The following is a 21,176-nucleotide window of genomic DNA, read 5'->3' on the forward strand; positions in this document are numbered from 1 at the left end:
CATCTGCAGATTTGATGCAGTTTCTGTGCAGTTTCTATGCAGTTTCTGCGCAGATTCTATGCCGTTTCTGTGCAGTTTCTATGCAGATTCTATGCAGATTCTATGCAGTTTCTGCGCAGATTCTATGCAGTTTCTGTGCAGTTTCTGTGCAGTTTCTGTGCAGTTTCTATGCAGTTTCTATGCAGTTTCTGTGCAGTTTCTGTGCAGTACAATGTACATCAATGGGAAAAACAAAAAGCTGTGCACATGGTGCAGAAAAATCTGCAGCAGAAACGCTGCAGAACTGCACAAAAGAAGCGACGTGCACTTCTTTGAAATCTGCAGCGTTTCTGCGCAGATTTTTCTGCACCATGTGCACAGCTTTTTGTTTTTCCCATTGATTTACATTGTACTGTAAATCACAGTGCAGTTCTGCAGCGTTTCTGCAGCAGAAAAATCTGCTGCAGTTCTGCACCAATTCTGCACTAAATCTGCATCGTGTGCACATACCCTAAAACACGGCGGAGGCAGTGTGATGGCTTGGGCATGCATGGCTGCCAGTAGCACTGGGTCACTAGTGTTTATTGATGATGTGACACAGGACAGAAGCAGCCGAATGAATTCTGAGGTATTCAGAGCCATACTGTGTGCTCAGATCCAGCCAAATGCAGCCAAACTGATTGGTCGTCGTTTCATACTACAGAAGGACAATGGCCCAAAACATGAAGCCAAAGCAACCCAGGACTTTACTAAAGCAAAGAAGTGGAATATTCTTGAATGGCCAAGTCAGTCACCTGATCTCAACCCAATTGAGCCTGCATTTCACTTGTTAAAGACTAAACTTCAGACAGAAAGACCCACAAACAAACAGCAACTGAAAACCACCGCAGTGAAGGCCTGGCAGAGCATCAAAAAGGAGGAAACACAGCGTCTGGTGATGTCCATGAGTTCAAGACTTCAGGCAGTCATTGCTAACAAAGGGTTTTCAACCAAGTACTAAAAATGAACATTTTATTTAAAATTATTGAATCTGTCCAATTACTTTTGGTCCCTTTAAAAACAGGGTGGCACATGTTAAGGAGCTGAAACTCCTAAATCCTTCATCGAATTTTAATGTGGATACCCTCAAATGAAAGCTGAAAGTCTGAACTTCAACTGCATCTGAATTGTTTTGTTGAAAATTCATTGTGGTAATGTCTATAACCAAAATTAGAAAAATGTTGTCTCTGTCCAAATATATATGGATGTAACTGTAGATAAAAAAGACAGAGGCATAAGGATTGGGATTTTTAATTAAAATACCATAACTGATCATTTGATCTCTAGGTAGATAACCCACCAGATGGGTCTGGGAGAGAGCTATTCCATTTATTCCATTCTCCCCATAAGGAAGAAATCCAGATAGAGCTGTCGACAGAACTAGTCTGTAAATTGCAAAATGACAAATTTGAAGGAATGATGCAGCTTTAACGAGAAACTCTCATGTGCAGTTTCTGCTTCTGCTTGTAGACTCTGAGGGCCCTTATGGGGATGGAAATTGCCCAGAGTAACCCACCCACCCCTCATTAATACCAGCCCTGGGTCAGCATCATATAAGAAAAAGAAGTGCAACTCCTCAGTGAAAACTATCTGATAACTGTTTGTAGGTTAGAGTGGCTGTTAACGCTTCAGGTGTCAAATACTTTGATTGTTAATATCTCTGCAATGTTTAGGTGAAATTAAAAGAATAAAAAATGTAATTCCGCTCTGCAGCCACGATTACATCATGGATTCAGTTCAACATGAAACATTGAGTGAAAGATTCTCTTCATTTCATCCTTTACATTGTATCCAGAGTACAATCTGCAGCAGACATTGACATGATGTGGATTTCATATCTGGAGACTGGTCACTTTATACTGCTGATGTTCCCAGCGTGTGCAGCGACTCCTCAGGGTAGGTGCACACGTTCAGTAATTGGCAGCGTTTTGAACGCAGCACGTGTCCGTTGATGGCTTTTGAACGCAGGTGATTCTGCATGTGTTTATTGAACGGTGCCGAATCAAAGCGTCCAATACATTGTACAGGTGGTATTTATCTTGTGGAGACTGAGCATCTCTGCAAGATAAACAGACATGCTGCAGTCTGTAAAGACGCGCCACATGTCCGTCTCCACAGAGAAGCCGTGGGCGTCAGTGTACGCATAGTGGAGATGGGATTTCTTGAAATCCCATCCACTATTCTGTAACATCTGGACGCTGCGGGTTGGACGCTGTGGATGTACCCTGAGAGATCATTTTCTACAGTAATTATCAGTGAGCAAAACGAACACCAAACCCCACAATTGTCCTGACAGTTTTCGTTTAAGTTATCTCCATCTTTGACCCTAGAAAACAGCTTTTGCGGAGTCACTTTCCAGCACACACTTGTGCCAATCTGAGAGAAAGGTCCGAAGTCATAAGATCGTCCCATTATTCTAAACTATTACAGCCAAAATGAGGGAAATTACAGTTTCTCCAGATTTCTATGGAGAGAAAAACCCGACATTTCCATTCCCTGTAATCTCCCCCCAGAGAGAAAGCGTCATCTGTCCCCAAACCAGAGCGCCCTCCCCTGTATACATGAGCACAGCCAGCGTCCTATTACTGTACATATACACATGGCGGAGCTGGGGGCACTATCTCCGGGAATGGAGGGGTTACTGCCCCCGCCCAGTAATGGGGAATCTCCAGCACCTACCTCCACCTGCAGAGCCGCACACCACATATATGGCTGCTCTGTGCGCACAGGACCTGGGATGAGGTCACAGGAGGGGAGGAGTCTCTATAGAGTTTGCAGGAAGTGAAGTGTTTTCCTTTTAGGAAGAGGTCACATGTAAGGGCTGAGTGTCAGGTAATGAGGGCACCAAGAATGAGAGGGAACATGACTAAAACCTAGTGGACAGAGGGAGCAGGACCTTACACCTACTAGGATATAGGCAGAAATTAAGAGACCACTGCAAAAGTTTGTCTGATTTTTCTCTTTATAGGTATATTTTTGAGTTAAATGTAAATTGTTTGTTTATTCTATAAACTTGCTGAAGCATCCCCAGATCATCACCGATCCTCTCCCAAATTTCACAGTGGGTGTAAGACACTGTGGCTTGTACGCCTCTCCAGGTCTCTGTTTAACCATTAGACGACCAGGTGATGATCTGGGGATGCTTCAGCAAGGCTGGAATTAACAGGTTAAGCTTTGGAAAGGACGTATGAATCAAGCCGCATACAAGGTTATCCTGGAAAAACAGTTGATCCCTTCTGCTCAGGCAATGTTCCCCAACTCCGAGGACTGGGTTTTCCAGCAGGACAATGTGCCATACCGAACAGCTAGGTCATTCAAGGTGTGGATGAAGGACCACCACATCAAATCCCTGTCATGGCCAGCCCAATCTCCAGACCTGAACCCCATTGAAAACCTCTGGAATGTAATCAAGAGGATGATGGATAGTCACAAGCCATCAAACAAAGAAGAACTGCTTACATTTTTGTACCAGGAGTGGCATAAGGTCACCCAAAAGAAGTGTGAAAGACTGGTGGAAGGCATACCAAGACACATGAAAGCTGTGACTAAATATCATGGTTATTCCACAAAATATTGATTTCTGAACTCCTCCTGAGTTAAAACATTAGTATTGTTGTTTCTAAATGATTATGAACTTGGTTTTTTTGCATTATTTGTGGTCTGCAAGCAATGCATTTTTTTGTTATTTTGACTATTTCTCATTTTTAGAAAATAAATTCAAAATGTATTGCTTGGAACTTCAGAGACATGTCAGTAGTTTATAGAATAAAAGAACAATTTACATTTTACTCAAAAATATACCTATAAGGCCGGCATCACACCTAACGTGTAAAAATACGGCCCGTTTTTATGGCCGAGATATGCAGAAATGTTCCCGAACAGTGATCCGTAGGTCATCCGTGTGCAATGCGAGGATGCCATTTTTTCTCAAAAAAGTATCCGTGTGTCATCTGTAAGACATCCATATGCCGAGATTTTCTCACCGGCTTGCAAAATGGACATATAATACATCCATGGCGTCAAATATTCTTGAAAACATATATACAGTCTATATATATATATATATATATATATATATATATATATATATATGTCAGTGAGACACATATATACATATATATATATATCCTATATAATAATCGTCTAATTCTGTCTGTCTGTAACGGAAATCCCGTGTTGCTGATTGGTCGCGCCAGCGACAGGCGCAGTCCGGCCGCAAATTGGCGCGGGATTTGAACCACACTTCGCTGATTGGTTGCGCCTGACCAGCCGCAACCAATCAGCGATATTGCCACGGGATTTTAAACCCCGCTTCGCTGATTGGTCACGCCCGGCCGGCCATGACCAATCAGCGATATTGGCACAGGGTTTGAACCATGCTTCACTGATTGGTTGCTCCCGCCCAGCCGCGACCAATCAGCGATATTGGCTCGGGATTTAAACACCACTTCACTGATTGGTTGCGCCCGGCCAGCTGCGACCAATCGGCGCAGTCCGGACGCAAATTGGTGTGGGATTTGAACCACGCTTCGCTGATTGGTAGCGCCCGGCCGGCTGAGACCGATCAGCGATATTGACGTGGGATTTAAACACCTGCTTCACTGATTGGTCGCGCCCAGCCAGTCACAACCAATCAGCGATATTATGATTATTATACATTTTTATAGCGCCATTTATTCCATGGCGCTTTACATGTGAAATACGGGGCAAATATAGACAAATACATTAAACATGAGCAAAAAACAAGGCACACGGGTACAAAAGGAAGGAGGACCCTGCCCGCGAGGGCTCACAGTCTGCAGGGGATGGGTGATGATACACTAGGAGAGGGTAGAGTTGGTTGTGCGGTGGTTCAGTAGGTTCAGGATCACTGCAGGCTATAGGCTTGTCGGAAGAGGTGAGTCTTCAGGTTCTTTTTGAAGGTTTCTATGGTAGGCGAGAGTCTGATGTGGTGGGGTAGAGAGTTCCAGAGTATGGGGGAAGCACAGGAGAAGTCTTGGATGCGGTTGTGGGAAGAAGAGATGAGAGGGGAGTAGAGAAGGAGGTCTTGAGAGGATCGGAGGTTGCGTGTTGGTAGGTACCGGGAGATCATGTCACAGATGTATGGAGGAGATAGGTTGTGGATGGCTTTGTAGGTCATTGTGAGGGTTTTGAACTGGAGTCTCTGGGCGATAGGAAGCCAGTGAAGGGCTTGGCATAGGGGAGAGGCTGGAGAATAGCGGGGAGACAGGTAGATTAGTCGGGCAGCAGAGTGTAGGATGGATTGGAGTGGTGCCAGAGTGCTAGAGGGGAGTCCAGAGAGTAGGAGGTTGCAGTAGTTGAGGCGGGAGATGATAAGAGCATGCACTAGTGTTTTTGCGGTGTCGCGGTCAAGGAATGCGCGGATCCAGGAAATGTTTTTGAGTTTGAGGCGGCAGGAGGAGGCAAGGGCTTGGATATGTGGCTTGAAAGAGAGGGCAGAGTCGAGGATCACCCTGAGGCATCGGGTGTGTGGGACCAGGGATAGTGAGCAGCCATTGACATTGATGGATAGGTCTGGTGGAGGGGTAGAGAGAGATGGGGAAAGATGATGAATTCTGTTTTGTCCATGTTCAGTTGTAGAAAGCGAGCAGAAAAGAAGACTGAAATAGCAGACAGACAGTGCGGGATTTTGGTAAGTAAGGAGGTGAGGTCAAGTCAGGATAGGTAGATCTGCGTGTCGTCGGCATAGAGATGGTACTGCATACCGTCGGATTCTATGAGCTGTCCCAGACCGAAGGTGTAGATGGAGAAGATTAGGGGTCCTAGAACAGAGCCTTGAGGAACACCGACTGACAAGGGGCGAGGTGAGGAGGTGGTGTGGGGGAGGGAGACACTGAATGTCCGGTCTGTCAGATATGACGAGATCCAGGAAAGGGCCAAGTTTGTGATGCCAAGAGATGAGAGGATTTGTAGCAGAATGGAGTGGTCTACAGTGTCAAAGGCAGAAGACAGGTCCAGGAGAAGGAGGACAGAGTAGTGTCGCTTGCTCCTGACAGTTAATAGGTCATTGGTGACTTTAGTTAGGGCAGTTTCAGTTGAGTGATGGGAACGGAAGCCAGATTGTAACCGATCAAAGAGGGAGCAGGAGGAGAGGTGGGAGGACAGTTCAAGATGGACGTGTTGCTCCAGCAATTTGGAGGCATAAGGGAGAAGAGATATCGGGCGATAGCTAGACACAGAGGATGGGTCGAGGGAGGGTTTTTTGAGGATGGATGTGATCTTGGCTTGATTGAAGGATGAGGGAAAGACACCTGTTGTGAGTGAGAGGTTGAAGAGGTGCGTTAGGGTTGGGATGAAGACCGTGGAAAGGTTAGGGATGAGGTGGGATGGGAGCGGGTCGAACGTGCAGGTGGTGAGGTGTGATCTTGACAGGAGGGTGGAGAGCTGATCTGTCATGGTGGAGAAGCTGGTTTTGGAGGAGCAGGGGTGAGCAGCTAAGAGGGGCAGTGGGCGCTGTGGGCCAAAGCTTTCTCTGATCGTATCGATCTTCTGTTTAAAGAAAAAGGCGAAGTCTTCAGCAGAAATGAGAGGGGATGGAGGGGGTGCAGGGGGACGGAGTAGAGAATTGAAAGTGTTGAAAAGCTGTTTAAGGTTGTGAGACAGGGAGGATATGAGAGATGAGAAGTAAGTTTGTTTTGCGGCAGTGAGCGCGGACTTGAAGCTGGCGAGGGACTGCTTGTATGCGGTGAAGTGGTCAGCAGAGCGGGATCGCTTCCATCTCCGCTCAGCGATCCTGGAAGCCCATCTCAATTCTTTGGTCAGGCTGGTCAGCCAAGGCTGCCTGTTGATTGTACGAGTTTGGCTATGCATGAGCGGGGCGGCCGAATTGAGTGTTGCTGTTATTGTGGTGTTATAAAAAGCAGCAACAGTATCTGGGTCATGAAGGGAGGCTATGTCGGTAAGAGGGAGAAGGGACTCAGAGAGTAATTGTAAGTTGAGATGTTTGAGATTTCTGCGAGTTTGTGGAGTGGGGGTTGCACACTAGGAGAGGAGAGGGAAGAGAATGTCAGTAGGTTGTGGTCAGACAGGGGGAGGGGTGTGTTAGTGAGATTAGTGAGATATTGGTGCGGGATTTAAACCCTGCTTCACTGATTGGTCTCGCTCGGCCAGTCGTGACCAATCAGCGACAGGCGCAGTCCGGCCGCGAATTGGCACAGGATTTCAACCACGCTTCGCTGATTGGTCGCGCACGGCCGGCTGCGACCAATCAGCGATATTGGCGCGAGATTTAAACACCGCTTCGGTGATTGATGGCGCTCGGCCGGCCACGACCAATCAGCGACAGGCGCAGTCCAGCCTCGAATTGGCAAGGGATTTGAACCCTGCTTCGCTGATTGGTCGCGCCCGGCCAGCCGCAACCAATCAGCGATATTGGCGCGGGATTTAAACTCTGGTTCACTGATTGGTCATGCCTGGCCGGCAAAGACCAATCAGCGATATTGGCGCGGGATTTAAACACCGCTTCACTGATTGGTCGCGCCCGGCCGGCCACAACCAATCAGCGATATTGGCGCGGGATTTAAACACTGCTTCACTGATCGGTCTTCATAAATCTTCATAAACTACATACATATTCTAAAATATCCAATGCATTAGAATCGGGCCACCATCTAGTATATATATAGACACACATATATATATATATATATATATATATATATATATATATATATATATATATATGTATATTTCATACAGAGCTAGATAGCAGAATAGCCGATAATTAAATTGTCGGGTTCTGTAAAATGATTGCAGAACCCGACAGGATATGAGACATGGTTACATACAGTAAACCATTGCATATCCGTTAGATTTTTATATGTCCCTCACTAATAATGTTAGTAGTTTAGTAGTGTGTGTGTGTGTGTGTGTGTGTGTGTCTGTGTGTGTGTGTGTGTGTGTGTGTGTGTGTGTGTACAATTTTGGAGCTGTAGGTGTTAAATTAAAGAATTTACAGAAAAAACTGGCGTGGGCTCCAGCGCAATTTTCTCCACCAGAGAGGGAAAGCCAGTGACTGAGGGCAGATATTAATAGCGAAAAGGCGCATCTGTAAGATGCACCTATTCCAGCACTTAACCTCTCTCTTCCCACTGCCCTGTATGTGTTTCCTCCAGTTCTATCCGGATGTTCTATCCGGATTATATCCCCATCCTCTTTTTCCACAGGACTGCAAACAAGAAGATCCCAGTGTTCCTCAGGATCATCAGGTAGATGGAGAGAAGATGAGTTCTCACCTATGATGTGTAGATGGCTGTGAAGGGCTTGTGTTCAGTCTTGTTTTATCTACCAGTGTTATACACTGAATGGCCAATTTAATATAATTTCTTGCCTTCTCATGATTGGTGCTTCCCTTATGTAATCGTCCCCAGAGTGCAGCATGAAATGATTGGTTTCTTGTGCATCAGTTTCAGTGTGAATGAACATCAGAATGAGAAAAAGTGCGTAATCTGAGTAACTTCAAACCAGGCATGGTCATCGGTGCTAGATTAACGGAGACCAATATTTCAAAAACTGCCAACCATGTGCAGTTTTTATGTGCAGCAATCTCAGAAATAAGAAAATGGAGAAGTGAGGAAGAACATTTAAGACAAAAGAAGAAACGGCTGATGTTATAAAATAGTCAAGATGGATGTTAAAGAAGCCCTCCCATCAAAGTTTTTATCCTCTTAATATATTGCAATCATTATATTATATAGCACTATTGCTATTGCTCATTTTGCCTTTTTTTCCCAGATAATTATTCTCTTTTCTCTGCTGGTGTGTAGAAACAGGAAGTCTCTTGTCCCTGCTTGTATCATCCTCCTCTCCAACTCCTGACTCGGCTACTTTGCGCCTCAGTTGTGACTCATGACTTGTGCATAGAAAATTGACCTCCTGTTTCTACATAGAACTTAGGAGTATTCAGCTAGTTAGTTTTAAAACATGTGATGTCATAGACCTAATGGAAAAGAGAAGAATTTAGGCTACGTTCACATTTGCGTCGTGCGACGCAGCGTCGTCGACGCATAACAACGCATGCATCATGCGCCCCTATCTTTAACATTGGGGGCGCATGGACATGCGTTGTCATGCGTTTTGGTGCGTTGCACGACGCATGCGTCGTTTGGCCGCACCTGGCGGGGCGCGGTCGACGCTACATGTTGCAGTTTTGTAGCGTCGTAAAAAAGCGTGCGTCGCCCTTGCGTCGCCCGTGCGTCGTAATTGTGTTACAATCCCCATTGAAACCAATTGACAACGCACGGGACGCAAGTGCGTGCGTCGTGCATGCGTTGTGCGACGCATGCATCGTTAAATAAAATGACACAAAAAGTGTCTAGACTGTGTCTAGACAGTGAAAAAACATCCCCCATATATAAAAAAAATGTTTGCATTGTTTGTCACTTTGCTGCAGCATACGACAGAGACCAGACCTCATCATCTGCTTTCAAGAGATGTAAGTATAGAATGATTCTGCGCATTTTCTTAATGTTTTATTTTTAAATTGTTTATTGCAAGTTGTGTATTCTGCACTGTGGTTGTGGACATTGTTGTATTTTTATTCTGGTTGTGATGTATATGGCGTTGTATATGATGGCGTTTCATTGTCTCCGGCCTTGTTGATTTTATTGTAAAGTAGGGTGGTCTTTCCAGGATTGACTTTTCTTTCCTTTTTTTTTTTGGGTTGTTATTTTTTTTCTGACATCTATTGTGCTGTTTATTTTGGGTTGTTCTGTGCATGCGGTTGTTCCACTGTGTTTTTTTTTAAATAGAAATGTTTTCTTTTTTAATCAGGTTCTGATGAATTTCAGGGCTTCATATGTAGCCGTACTCTTTTATTTATTTTGTTATTTTTTTCTATTGTAACGTATGGCGGTATGGTTTGCCTTTTCTTGTACCTTTTGGAAATCAATGTTGTAAAAATTTTGTTTAAAAAAATCTTTGTCTTTTTGGTTTAGTACATAGGGTCTGTTGTTTATTTGTTTTGTTATCTTTCCTGGGACTGGTATTATGCTTTTGCTATACTCTGGCATTGTGTCGTCTCTGCCATTGTTTTTTATTTCAATGTATGGCGGTGTTGTTTGCTCAGCGCTTGTTCAGTTGGCATTGTACTATGAGTGCACTGTTCGTTGTGGTCGTAATGTTAATGTATGGATTTTTTGATATTTTAAATTTTTTTCATTTCAGAATTTCATCTTGTTATTAGAATGGCCAGCGACTCGAGCCACACGACACCGCTGGGGAGTCCGGTGAGTACATGATCTACTGTTGCTTACTATTCGGTGTCATTTGTAGACGTGTCACTCAATTTTTAAAAACTATTTTCCAGGCTTCTTCAAGTGAGGAGGAACAGAGCCAGCAGGAGCAGTGACCTCGGGGCCAAGCTGTGGTGTCAAGACGACGAGTAAGTATTTTTTCATACAACCTAGTAATTTTTTTTTTTTTCCTTACATTTTTTTTTTTTTTTTTTTTTTTGGGGGGGGGGGGAGGAGCGAGGGAGACCAATTTTTATTTATATTGCAAACATTAATGTTTTCCAATTATTCTAGGTTTCACAACGGGACCAAGATGAGGGGATAGATATGGACATCATGGTCGCCTCTATCCAGGAGCGAGGCCCGTTGTGGGACAGCCGTGACCCCCGGCATGCGGACCAGGTGGTTTTGAGACGTATGTGGGCTGAGGTGGCCAAATCGCTGTGGGATGGCTTTGACAGCGCTTCACCCACGGACAAAGATCCATTTGGTAAGTATTGCCGAAATGCCGCTCTGACCTATCAGGCCAGGATACATAACCGTCTGTGATGTGTTCTACTTTTGTTGCATCGCACACGGTTGCGTTATCAATTAAAAAAGTTTCTCTCAACCTTAATTTTTTTGTTTGACTTTTTCACAGTCAAAAAATAGAAGACCAGATGGCGCTCCATGAAGGACCATTTCAATTGGGGCCTGCGGAAGGAGGGACAGACTCGTAGTGGTGCTGCTGCGGCAGGGACATCAACATACAAGTACGGCAGAATTCTTCAGTTCCTGAGACCAGTCCTTGCCCGCCGACAGTAAGTATTTAGTACCTATTCCCACACATCGGGTATTCACGTAGTATATTCCCCAGCCACGTAGTTTATTGCCCAGCCATTTATTATATTGCCCAGTGACGTAGTATACAGCACACAGACACATAGTATCTTGGCCAGCCACGTGCAATATTTCAGAGTGGCGTAGTATATTGCCCATCCAGGTTTATCACAGTTTCCAATACACGTTAAAATAATAGACACGGGAGACCTTGTATTCCACGGCAGGTTCTGTTCCCAGGGTTGGTCTGATCGCAGGACCTGTGGTGACGTCTCGGTCACATGACCGTGATGTCATGACAGTTCCGACAATAAGCGTAAACCATGGCGGCTGTTACAAACGGCAACCATGGGTGAGTATAGCATGGTAATTTATAAAAACAAAATGTTTTCAATTTTTAATATTGATGCGGCATAGGCAGTGTCAATAGTAAAAATTAGGTTACATCTTAACGGCGGCAACGGTTACCGCCGGTAAGTGTTTATCAATGACAGAGGGGAGTATGTGGGTGACAGGCATTCACTGCGGCCATTTAATTCAGGACTATGCCCGGCGCTGATTGGTCGCGTCAGTCATGACAGGCAGCTGGCCGTAACAATCAGCGAATTAATACCGTTAGGACTGACAGACGGAACTGACCCTTTACAATTATGTAAAATTATAATGTTATAGTGTGTGATGCAATGTTAACTTTATATTATACACAGGAGGCGGCGAATGTGAAATGTTATATTTTGTATACTAATGTTTTCCTTATGTTTTCACAGAACACACAGCAGCACCCTCGAGCCTGTTCGGCCCTCTGGAGCGGTCCTTCGTGAATCGCCATCTGACCCGTCACAGCCATCCCACAGCGAGAGCAGGCTTGCACCACCATCTGGAGAACCGGCAGCCGGTCCATCAGATGTTCCCCTGGCCGAGGCCACTGGCGCTCCTTCCTTCGGGTATTCCCGACAGCGTCAGCGGGCCTCGGACAGGCCGCTACTGCCCGAATTCTTGCATTTGAGCACGGTCTTCCAGAATTGTTTCAAGGCGCTGGGCGATAGAATGGACACAGTTCTGTCCAATATCGACCGGCGCCTTGAAACTATGGAATCCGAGCTCTCGAGACCGGCAAAACATTTCTTTAGTGCCATTGCGAACGGCATGGTGGAACATCTTATGCCGGAACTCCAGATTTCGGTGATGCAGGCCTGCAACAATGCCTACGTGACTGCTCTGCAGCAGGCTCGGGTCATGCAGTCAGCGACTACAATGCCCGTAGTACCATCGCTGGCTAGCATGACTCCGACTCCTGCTGCAGAGCACCCACACAGAGCTCCGCGTGCCGAGGGCCGCCGCCGCCGACGACACCATAGAACCGAGCCGCAAAGTCCTGCTCCTGCCAGGCCTTCAAGGACCCAAAGACGCCACGCTGAACAACACCCAGAGGGAGAGAGGAGAAAACGGCCAAAAATGACAACATCTAGGGCGGCTCTGGCTGCTCCAATACCAACACCGAGCTCTCGGCCGGGGTCTAGCCGGAGTGTTGTGAATTCTGTTTTTGGGCTCCCTCTGGTGGTTACTGGTGGTACTGGTTGACTGGTGTCTTGTTTTTTCCAGTGCACCTGTTTCCATTAGGAAATTGGGAGTCTCCTATTTAGTCTGGCTTCCCAGTCATTGTAGTGCCGGCAATCAATGTTATCAGAGCACCTTGTTGCTTGCTTCCTGCTCCAAGTCTGCAAGTCAGCTAAGTTGAATCTTTGGCTTTTGTGTTTGTTTTGTCCAGCATGCATTTTCATATCTCGTGCGGCTGGAAGCTCTAGTGATCTGGAATTGCTACTCCGGTGTCATGAGTTGACAACGGAGTTAAGGTAATTCCAGGATGGCTGTTCAGGGTTTTGAGGTGACCGCAAAGTCCTCTTTGGTATATTCCGCTATCTAGTCAGAGGGCCTCGCTTTGCTGAATCTATATTCATACTGCGTTTGTGTTTTCCTCTTACCTAACCGTTATTATATGTGGGGGGCTACTATAACCTTTGGGGTTTCCCTGGAGGCAAGTCAGGTCTGAGTATTCCTCTATTAGGGGTAGTTAGTTCTCCGGCTGGCGCGAGGTGTCTAGAGACAACGTAGGCACACCCCCTGGCTATTTTTAGTTGCGTGTTAGGTTCAGTATCGCGGTTACCTAAGATACCATCCTTCCTAGAGCTTGTCCGTTTTTTGCCTAAGTCCCTGCCATTGGGAATCATGACACCGGAGCAGGAGTAGCCAGAGCCAGTCCACAGGGCCAAGGAGACTGGTCGTGCCTCCTCCCTCCCCTCCTGCATTGGCATTCTCGCCACCGTCGACCACAGGGTGGTCAGACGTCGGCATACCTTCTAGTACTGTCCAGTATGGTGGTTCCTCCTCCTCCTCCTCCACCCCCCCCTCCACCCACTCCCAAACTGGTGGATATCAATCACCCTTAATCGCCGAAGTTCCTACCCCTTAGAACCTTTCCCCATTTTTCTTTTTGTGTCACCCTTAATAAAATTGTTCTATTTTGACTACAAAATCTGAGTTTCTTGGTCTAAAATAAAGTTTGCACCAACTCACACCGTGCGCCGTATACACAAATCTTGTGTTTTTAACACCTCATATCTGCAATGTCTGACACAATTTTATCCAGTATTTAGTTGTAATTTTTTTAAGCCTGTCTCTCATTGTACTATGAGGTGTTACAAACACATAAAGAGGATTAAAAAATATATCAATTTTCAAACCTACTGCAAAGGTACCGTCACACATAACGTTTTGGTTAACGATATCGTTGCTTTTTGTGACGTAGCAACGATATCGTTAACGAAATCGTTATGAGTGACAGCGACCAATGATCAGGCCCCTGCTGGGAGATCGTTGGTCGCTGCGAATGATCAGGACCTTTTTTTGGTCGCTGATGATCCGCTGTCATCGCTGGATCGGCGTGTGTGACACCGATCCAGCGATGTGTTCGCTTGTAACCAGGGTAAACATTGGGTTACTAAGCGCAGGGCCGCACTTAGTAACCCAATGTTTACCCTGGTTACCATTGAAAATGTAAAAAAAAAAAAAACAGTACATACTTACATTCCGGTGTCTGCCACGTCCCTCGCCGTCATCTTCCCGCACTGACTGACACTGTGAGTCCCGGCCGTAAAGTAAAAGCAGAGCACACCGGTGACGTCAACGCTGTGCTGTGCTTTAGGGCCGGCACAGTGCGGGAAGCTGACGGCGATGGACGTGGCAGACACCGGAATGTAAGTATGTAGTGTTTTGGTTTTTTTACATTTACAATGGTAACCAGGGTAACCATCAGGTTACTAAAGTGCGGCCCTGCGCTTAGTAACCCAATGTTTACCCTGGTTACACGGGGACTTCGTCATTGTTGGTCGCTGGAGAACTGTCTGTGTGACAGCTCTACAGCGACCACACAAAGACTTCACAACGATCACGGCCAGGTCGTATCGCTGGTCGTGATTGTTGGTTAATCGTTTAGTGTAACGGTACCTTAAGGTTATTGGTCAGGTGAGGTGGTAGCAATGTTCACGTGGCCAAGTGTTGCCACTATTTGACTCTGGACGTATTCCAGCATCCTGAGTTCAATAGTGTTAACTCACTAGAGTTGAGCGAACATGATCGTCTCCCTCCTTGTCAAGCAAAACACTTGCAGACTTGTAGCATATGGGCCCCGGCTTCATGGAGTGCGGATTATGATCTTGAGCCACATGTTCAGAGGCTGTGTGACAGGCAGAACACATGCACATCCAAGGCCTATTTGTTTGCCTCGCCATGCATGTGTAGTGCCTGTCACACAGCCGTGGCACATGCAGCGGCAGAAAACCTGCTTCAGCCCTCACGCTCCATGATGCCAGGTTCCATATGCAAATAGTCTGCAAGATTTAATTGGTTGACAAGGTGGGAGACGATCATGTTCGCTTTTAAAACTATGGAACACACGGCTATGTGAACAATTGGGTTGTTTTGTCAGAGTCAATTTGGGAACTGGTGCTCACATTACTACATTTTGTGGTACACACATTTGGTTCTAGAACATTGGATTTGTTTTAACTTTTTTTTATTGGCAACAACATTGTAGGGGAGCATTTTTTTAAACGGAAAGGCACAATAAAGAACTTTATTTCAAAACACAACACAGTAGAAAATCACGGTACATTACAACATTTAAAGAACATGACATTAGGCTGGTAAAATGTCATGGACTCAATAGTGTTTAATTCTTTACATGACGGTTTTTAGATTTTTATTAATCACAATAAATTTACTTACAGTTACAGCAGGATAAAGTACAGTTTCTACATTAAACCATTTGATCTTGCCATGACACACGGCCAACATCTGAAACAAAATATGAAGCAAATCGATCCCTCATCTGAGCAATTTCCAAAGTTGTCCTCAGAGGATGATCTTGGTAATCGGGCAATGGGTTTGGTATGGGTTCATCTAGTTCCTCGTTGACTCTCTCTTTAGCAATAATATAATTGTGGAGAACCACACAAGCCTTCACCACCTGATCAACTGTCTCAATTTTCAGATTTATAGCGGATCCTAAAATCCGCCATTTGGAGACAAGGATTCCAAAGGCGCACTCCACAGTTCTTCTGGCCCTGGACAGTCTATAATTAAAAATACTTTTTGTGTGGTCCAAGCCCCGACTGGAGTACGGTTTCAGTAGGTTGGCACACATTTGAAATGCCTCATCACCAACAACCACAAATGGCATTGCCGGCCCTTCGGTGTTGGGAAGAGGTCTTGGCTGGGGGAAATTAAAATTGTTCTCATATAATCTTCGGCCCATATCAGACTCCTTAAATGTCCGTGAATCATTTGCACGGCCAAATGCTCCAATATCCACGGCGAGAAACCTGCAGTCCGCACCTGCAATAGCCATGAGCACGGTGGAAAAGTATTTTTTGTAATTAAAAAACAGAGATCCACTTCTTGCAGGCTTTGTAATCCTAATGTGTTTCCCATCCACTGCTCCAATACAGTTAGGGAAAGAACACACTTGGTCAAATTTTTGGGCGTTGGCCTCCCATAACTCTGTTGTTGGGATTGGTAAAAATTCCTCCCGGAGATTGTCCCACAATGCGCGGCATGTGTCGGCAATAATACCCGAAAGTGTGGAGACTCCAATCCGAAACTGGAAATGAAGGGATCTCAAGGTCTCTCCGGTAGCCAGGAAACTGCCAAGAAGAAAAATAAATAAATTTAATTAAAGTACATTGTTATAAAATAAAATTACATTTTCCATCCCTCCCTCCCCCCCCCAAACAAAAAAAAAGGTTATTTAAAAAAAGGGCAGAACATATAAAGTCCTTCAAATAGCTACATTACGTACCGTAGAGTCACCAGCAGATGTTCCTTGGCGGAAATTGATCTCCGGAGCTGCGTGTCCTGCCTGGTAATGGCTCCTTCCACCAGACGCAGCAGCTAGCGGAAGCTGTCTTGAGACATCCTGGTATTCTCAAAATATTTTCCAGGTTGTCGTTTAGCTCGCCAAACAAACAATGGTAGGCTCCACGGCTCTCTCGGACTTCCACTATAGGGTGTAGCCAAAAGCGCCGATGACTCCTTCTCCGTTGTTTATCTCTTTTCCTTTGTTCGTGAAAGGCGATAGCGCAAGCATTAGCCATGGCAAAATCCAGCTCCATATTGAGGTAGATACTCTCCATGGGACGCTCCATCTTGATGCTGTAAAAACACGCAAAATGGGATGAATTTTTATGTATGCCGGGGTATATATACTAAAATTCCATTATACCCACCCTCTTCTATCCATTGGTGGTATTATCTAGTGTCTAGACACTAATGGGGCTTTTCGTCATGCTATTGGGTGAAAAATGACATCATTGTTTGACAATGCATGCGTCGGAAAACGCTGTGTTTTTAACAAAAACGCAGCAAAAACGCACAAAAAAACGCTGCGTTTTACGACGCATGCGCTCAACGTATGCGTCGAAAATGATGCGTTTAGCGTGCGTTACTAATGCGTCATGCGTTGCGTTGACGACGCTGCGTTGCAAGACGCAAATGTGAACGTAGCCTAACTGTGTAGAAAAGCAAAATGAGCAATTGTAAGTGCACAGTGCTGTATAATATGATGACTGCAATATAATAAGAGGATAAAAACTTTGATGGGAGGGCTTCTTTAAGAATTGTTCTGAGGAACAGATGGTGCACATTCTTATATTATTACTATTTATATGCACTAGAGATGTGTGAATCTTTTGAAATTCAAGCTTGCCAGGTCAGCTAATTTTTTTTCAAAAAATTTGATTTGCAGGAAGCATATTTGTTTAAAAAAAATTGCACAATCAAATTGTGGATGTGCACCATGAAGTGGTGTCCAAACAGATGGTATACATGACATTTCAGACATGGAGCCCCTAGCAGAACCCATACCACCATAGCTGACAGAGCAATCAGCACAGTTAGTGTAAGAATCGTGTCTTTCATATTCGTCATCCCATTTCTTCCAAATGCTGACTGTTCATCTTCACTAATACAACATCTGAAAGAAGTTGTTGTAAAGTATCTTCCGTAGCACCCGAAGTGCTGTGGCCTTGGAGATTATGTGACAAAAAAGCTAGATGTGTCATTGACAGAAATACCTCAAATACAAGATTAGCTGTTAAGGCAGCAGAAGAGGAGGATGGTGCAGAACACTGACTCAAACTGATGGTGTCACTGTCAGAGGTAAAATCATTCCACTGTGACTGATGTGCCACATATGGCACAGTAATGTGCCATATATTACATATTGCCCTATGTACCATTGGTGATGGTGGTACTTCTCCTGCTAGCATCTTTTACATTCTTATTGCCAGATCCTGTGGTACGGGTTCTTTCTTTTTCACCCCTGGACGAAGCATTTCAGTGCGAAACGCGCGTCGGGTGTGGTGGGTTCCTTGGGTGCGCCTCACTGGTAACTATACCGTACTTATATTAATCTTTTGTGTATGTTTATACTTTATCAATATCGCTTTTTTTTGCCTTCCTTGTGTCAGCATGAACATTTCTTTATGCTAAATTGAATTGCACTTGCATACTTATATTACCACTATTTGATTCTTTACACTTTCCACTAATTTTGGTTCCGTGTTTGCACACGAAGGGCAAATAATAATTTTGTTCTACGATAACATTTATATGCAATATGTATATCGCGTTGCCATTCATGAATTAGGGGCGTTCTCTGTAGGTATCCCACCTTTTTCTTCTGTACCTGTGATGTTCACCTTGTTTTTAATGGTTACTTGTTTTTTGAATAAAGATATATATTTTATTATTTGGCCTTGTGTGAAGTGTTGCTTTTTTGGTTTTCATATGTGTTTTCTTCATTGCCCTATAGGGGATATAATTAGGTGTTCAAAAATCTAGAAGTGGCAATAGGTCGCAATACTGGTGTGGTATGTATGGATGTAAAATATGACTACTAACACAGGTGTGCTAAAAAAAAGTTATTAGTAACACACTCTGTAAAAGGTGCAAAGGCTCAATTAAATATATTTAATTTTTTTAAACAGTAATTCCCAAAAAAATATTCGAACAAGAAATATTAAGTGCACATTCAAAAAGCTAGCAACAACAACAGGCCGCAGTCTTTGTCTGGCATGGGCCAATGTGAAGTTTGACTAATTAAACACCCTACCACCACCAATAAGAAACAAAAAAAACTGTTGTTTGTGACACACAAACACTTTGTGAAATAGCTACAGATAAAGGTCTGGATTTTTATTTTTTTATTCATAGCTCGTAATGCACCCATCTTTCTCTGGCAGACTATGAGAAAATATTGTTGGCTTGCTTCAGCATGAAGAATGAAAAAAAAACTGTAATTGAAATGTGGCAGCTGCCAGCTGTCTCTCGCTTTAATCTATAAATTATTTTCACAACACTATTTTTCTATTGCAGCAGTTGTACCACACACACTCTCTGTATAAAATGTTCAAAATGTATCTTTTTTTCTCTATCTCTTTGGCGAAGCTGTGACCTGTGACTTCATCTCACTATCCATATCCACTTCAAAATGGTTGCTGCATTCCCTGCCTCAGCTTTTATGCAGCCTATAATAGTCCCCTCTGATTGGCTGTGCTATACCATGTGATATGATAGCTGAAAGACATCATAGGGAAGTCCATCCTGTCATGCCTCAGGTCACATGAGCTTTCTCTGGTGCATGCCATATTTAAAATGGCGGTGAGCATTTTTGATGATTGGCGAAAAGCAAATTGTAAATTATTCAAACTTGCCAGGTCCAGTGAATTTAAAAAAAAGGTCACCAATTTTTTTCATCTATATGATTCACTCATCTCTCATGTCAGTCAATATTCCTATAGAACGATCAAAACGTACTGGAATTGATGACACAACGAACTGCTGTTCTAAAGGAGGTACAACATTACTAGACGGACGTCTCTTATAAGGCGGCCATTTAACGTATGTTACATAGTTGGTGAAGATGGCAAAATTAAATCTGCTCGTAGACATTAAACGTGTTGTAAGGAACCAAAAGGTCGGATTTATACCTGACACCTGCAGATAGTAACCTACAGCAGTTATTTTTGGTCATAAAGCTGATTTTTTTTTCTGTTTTTCACAATCATTGTACCCGACTTCGCCAACAGTCTAACTTTTCCATTACTTTTTTCAGGGTAAATCGCTGAATATTAGAATTACACAGACATATGAGCTGATCATAGATGTGACTTCTCCATCTGTCTGTGACTTTTACAATATTAGTTTCAGGGTGAAGATCTGACCCATATTAATACTTCAGAGACATATGTGAGGGGTGATAAGCCATGGAAAGAGGAGATTTCTACAGATAACGGCACAGGTGAGTATTGACTACAAAAAGTTTTGAGGTCACAGATTTTTCTGTAATTATTTTGTGTTGAATTTTTGGCTCACACTGAGATTTCTGGCATGGTATAGATTTTTATAGCAGAAATTTTTGTTAAGAAAGACAATGCAATCTCTTGTGCACATTACGATGTCCTCCAACTTTTTAAATTTTTTTTTAAATGAATATCTTTCCAAGAAGGAATATCAGAGATGCAGACCGGAACCATTGGTAGAATATAGCAAGGGATAATGAAGTGAGGTTACAATCTATACATATAAAAATGAGTGTACTGTATGTATGTGTGTGTGTATCAACGATGATGTTATAATAGTTGCCATGGCGATGATATCATAAAGGTTGCCATGGTGAAGATGAGGTCATAATAGGTTGCGACGGTGATGTCATAATGGTTGCTATGGTGATGATGATGTCATAATAGGTTGTAATGGTGATGGTTATGTCATAATGGTTGCCATGGTGACGATGATGTCATAATAAGTTGCCATGGCGACGATGATGTCAGAATGGTTGCCATAGTGAAGATGATGTCATAATAGGTGTATGGACACGGAACTATGGGATGGAGGATGTGTGATGGGTATATGGGCACGTGACTATGGGATGGAGGATATGTATGATGGGTATATAGGCACAGGACTAAGGGATGGGGCATATAATGCTGCACAAAGGTTAATGATGGCCCCATAAGATGCTCCATATTAAAATATGCCCCATATAATGCTCCATAAAGGTTGATGGCCCCATAAGATGCTCCACAGAATAATATGCCCCATCTAATGCTCCATGAAGGTTAATGGCCCCATAAGATGTTCCATAGAATAGCATGCCTTATATAATGCTCCATAAAAGTTGATGGCCCTATAAGATGTTCCATAGAATAATATGCCCCATGTAATGTTCCATAAAAGTTGATGGCCCCATAAGATGCTCCATAGAATTATATGCCCCATCTAATGTTCCATAAAAGTTGATGGCCCCATAAGATGCTCCATAGAATAATATGCCCCATATGCTGCTGCTGCGATTAAAAAAAAAATGACATACTCACCTTTCGTCACTAAGGGCCAGGTGCCAGAGTCACCGCTGGCTTTGGCCCCTGGCACTTGCGATATTCACCTGTCCCCGTTCCACTGTTGCGCTCCACTGTGTCTTCCGGGTCTGTGCAGTGAATGTTCAGGCAGAGGGCGTGCACTAATCAC

The 21,176-nt window shown here is 44.1% G+C and overlaps 2 protein-coding genes across 4 annotated transcripts in view; one reads left to right on the plus strand and one right to left on the minus strand.

The window, feature by feature from the left end:
* The window catches only part of LOC143767362 (uncharacterized), a 461,494-nt gene that overhangs the window by 62,889 nt on the left and 377,429 nt on the right, over positions 1-21,176 (plus strand). The gene's annotated exons all lie outside the window — the stretch shown is intronic.
* LOC143767385 (uncharacterized) overlaps positions 1-21,176 on the minus strand; it is a 266,024-nt gene that overhangs the window by 18,171 nt on the left and 226,677 nt on the right. The window contains exon 1 of one of the 3 annotated variants that reach the window (XM_077255688.1): positions 2,698-2,757. The exons of 1 other annotated variant lie outside the window; for it this stretch is intronic. Coding sequence is in view for 1 of the 2 variants with exons in the window: in XM_077255686.1 (XP_077111801.1) it covers positions 2,698-2,724 (27 nt within the window). In the remaining variant the exon portion in view is untranslated. Of the gene's footprint in view, positions 1-2,697; positions 2,758-21,176 lie in introns of those variants that run through there. One more of the 3 variants, XM_077255686.1, reaches the window with a different exon arrangement.

Source organism: Ranitomeya variabilis, chromosome 4 (assembly GCF_051348905.1).
Source record: "Ranitomeya variabilis isolate aRanVar5 chromosome 4, aRanVar5.hap1, whole genome shotgun sequence".
Classification (NCBI taxonomy): Eukaryota; Metazoa; Chordata; class Amphibia; order Anura; family Dendrobatidae; genus Ranitomeya; species Ranitomeya variabilis.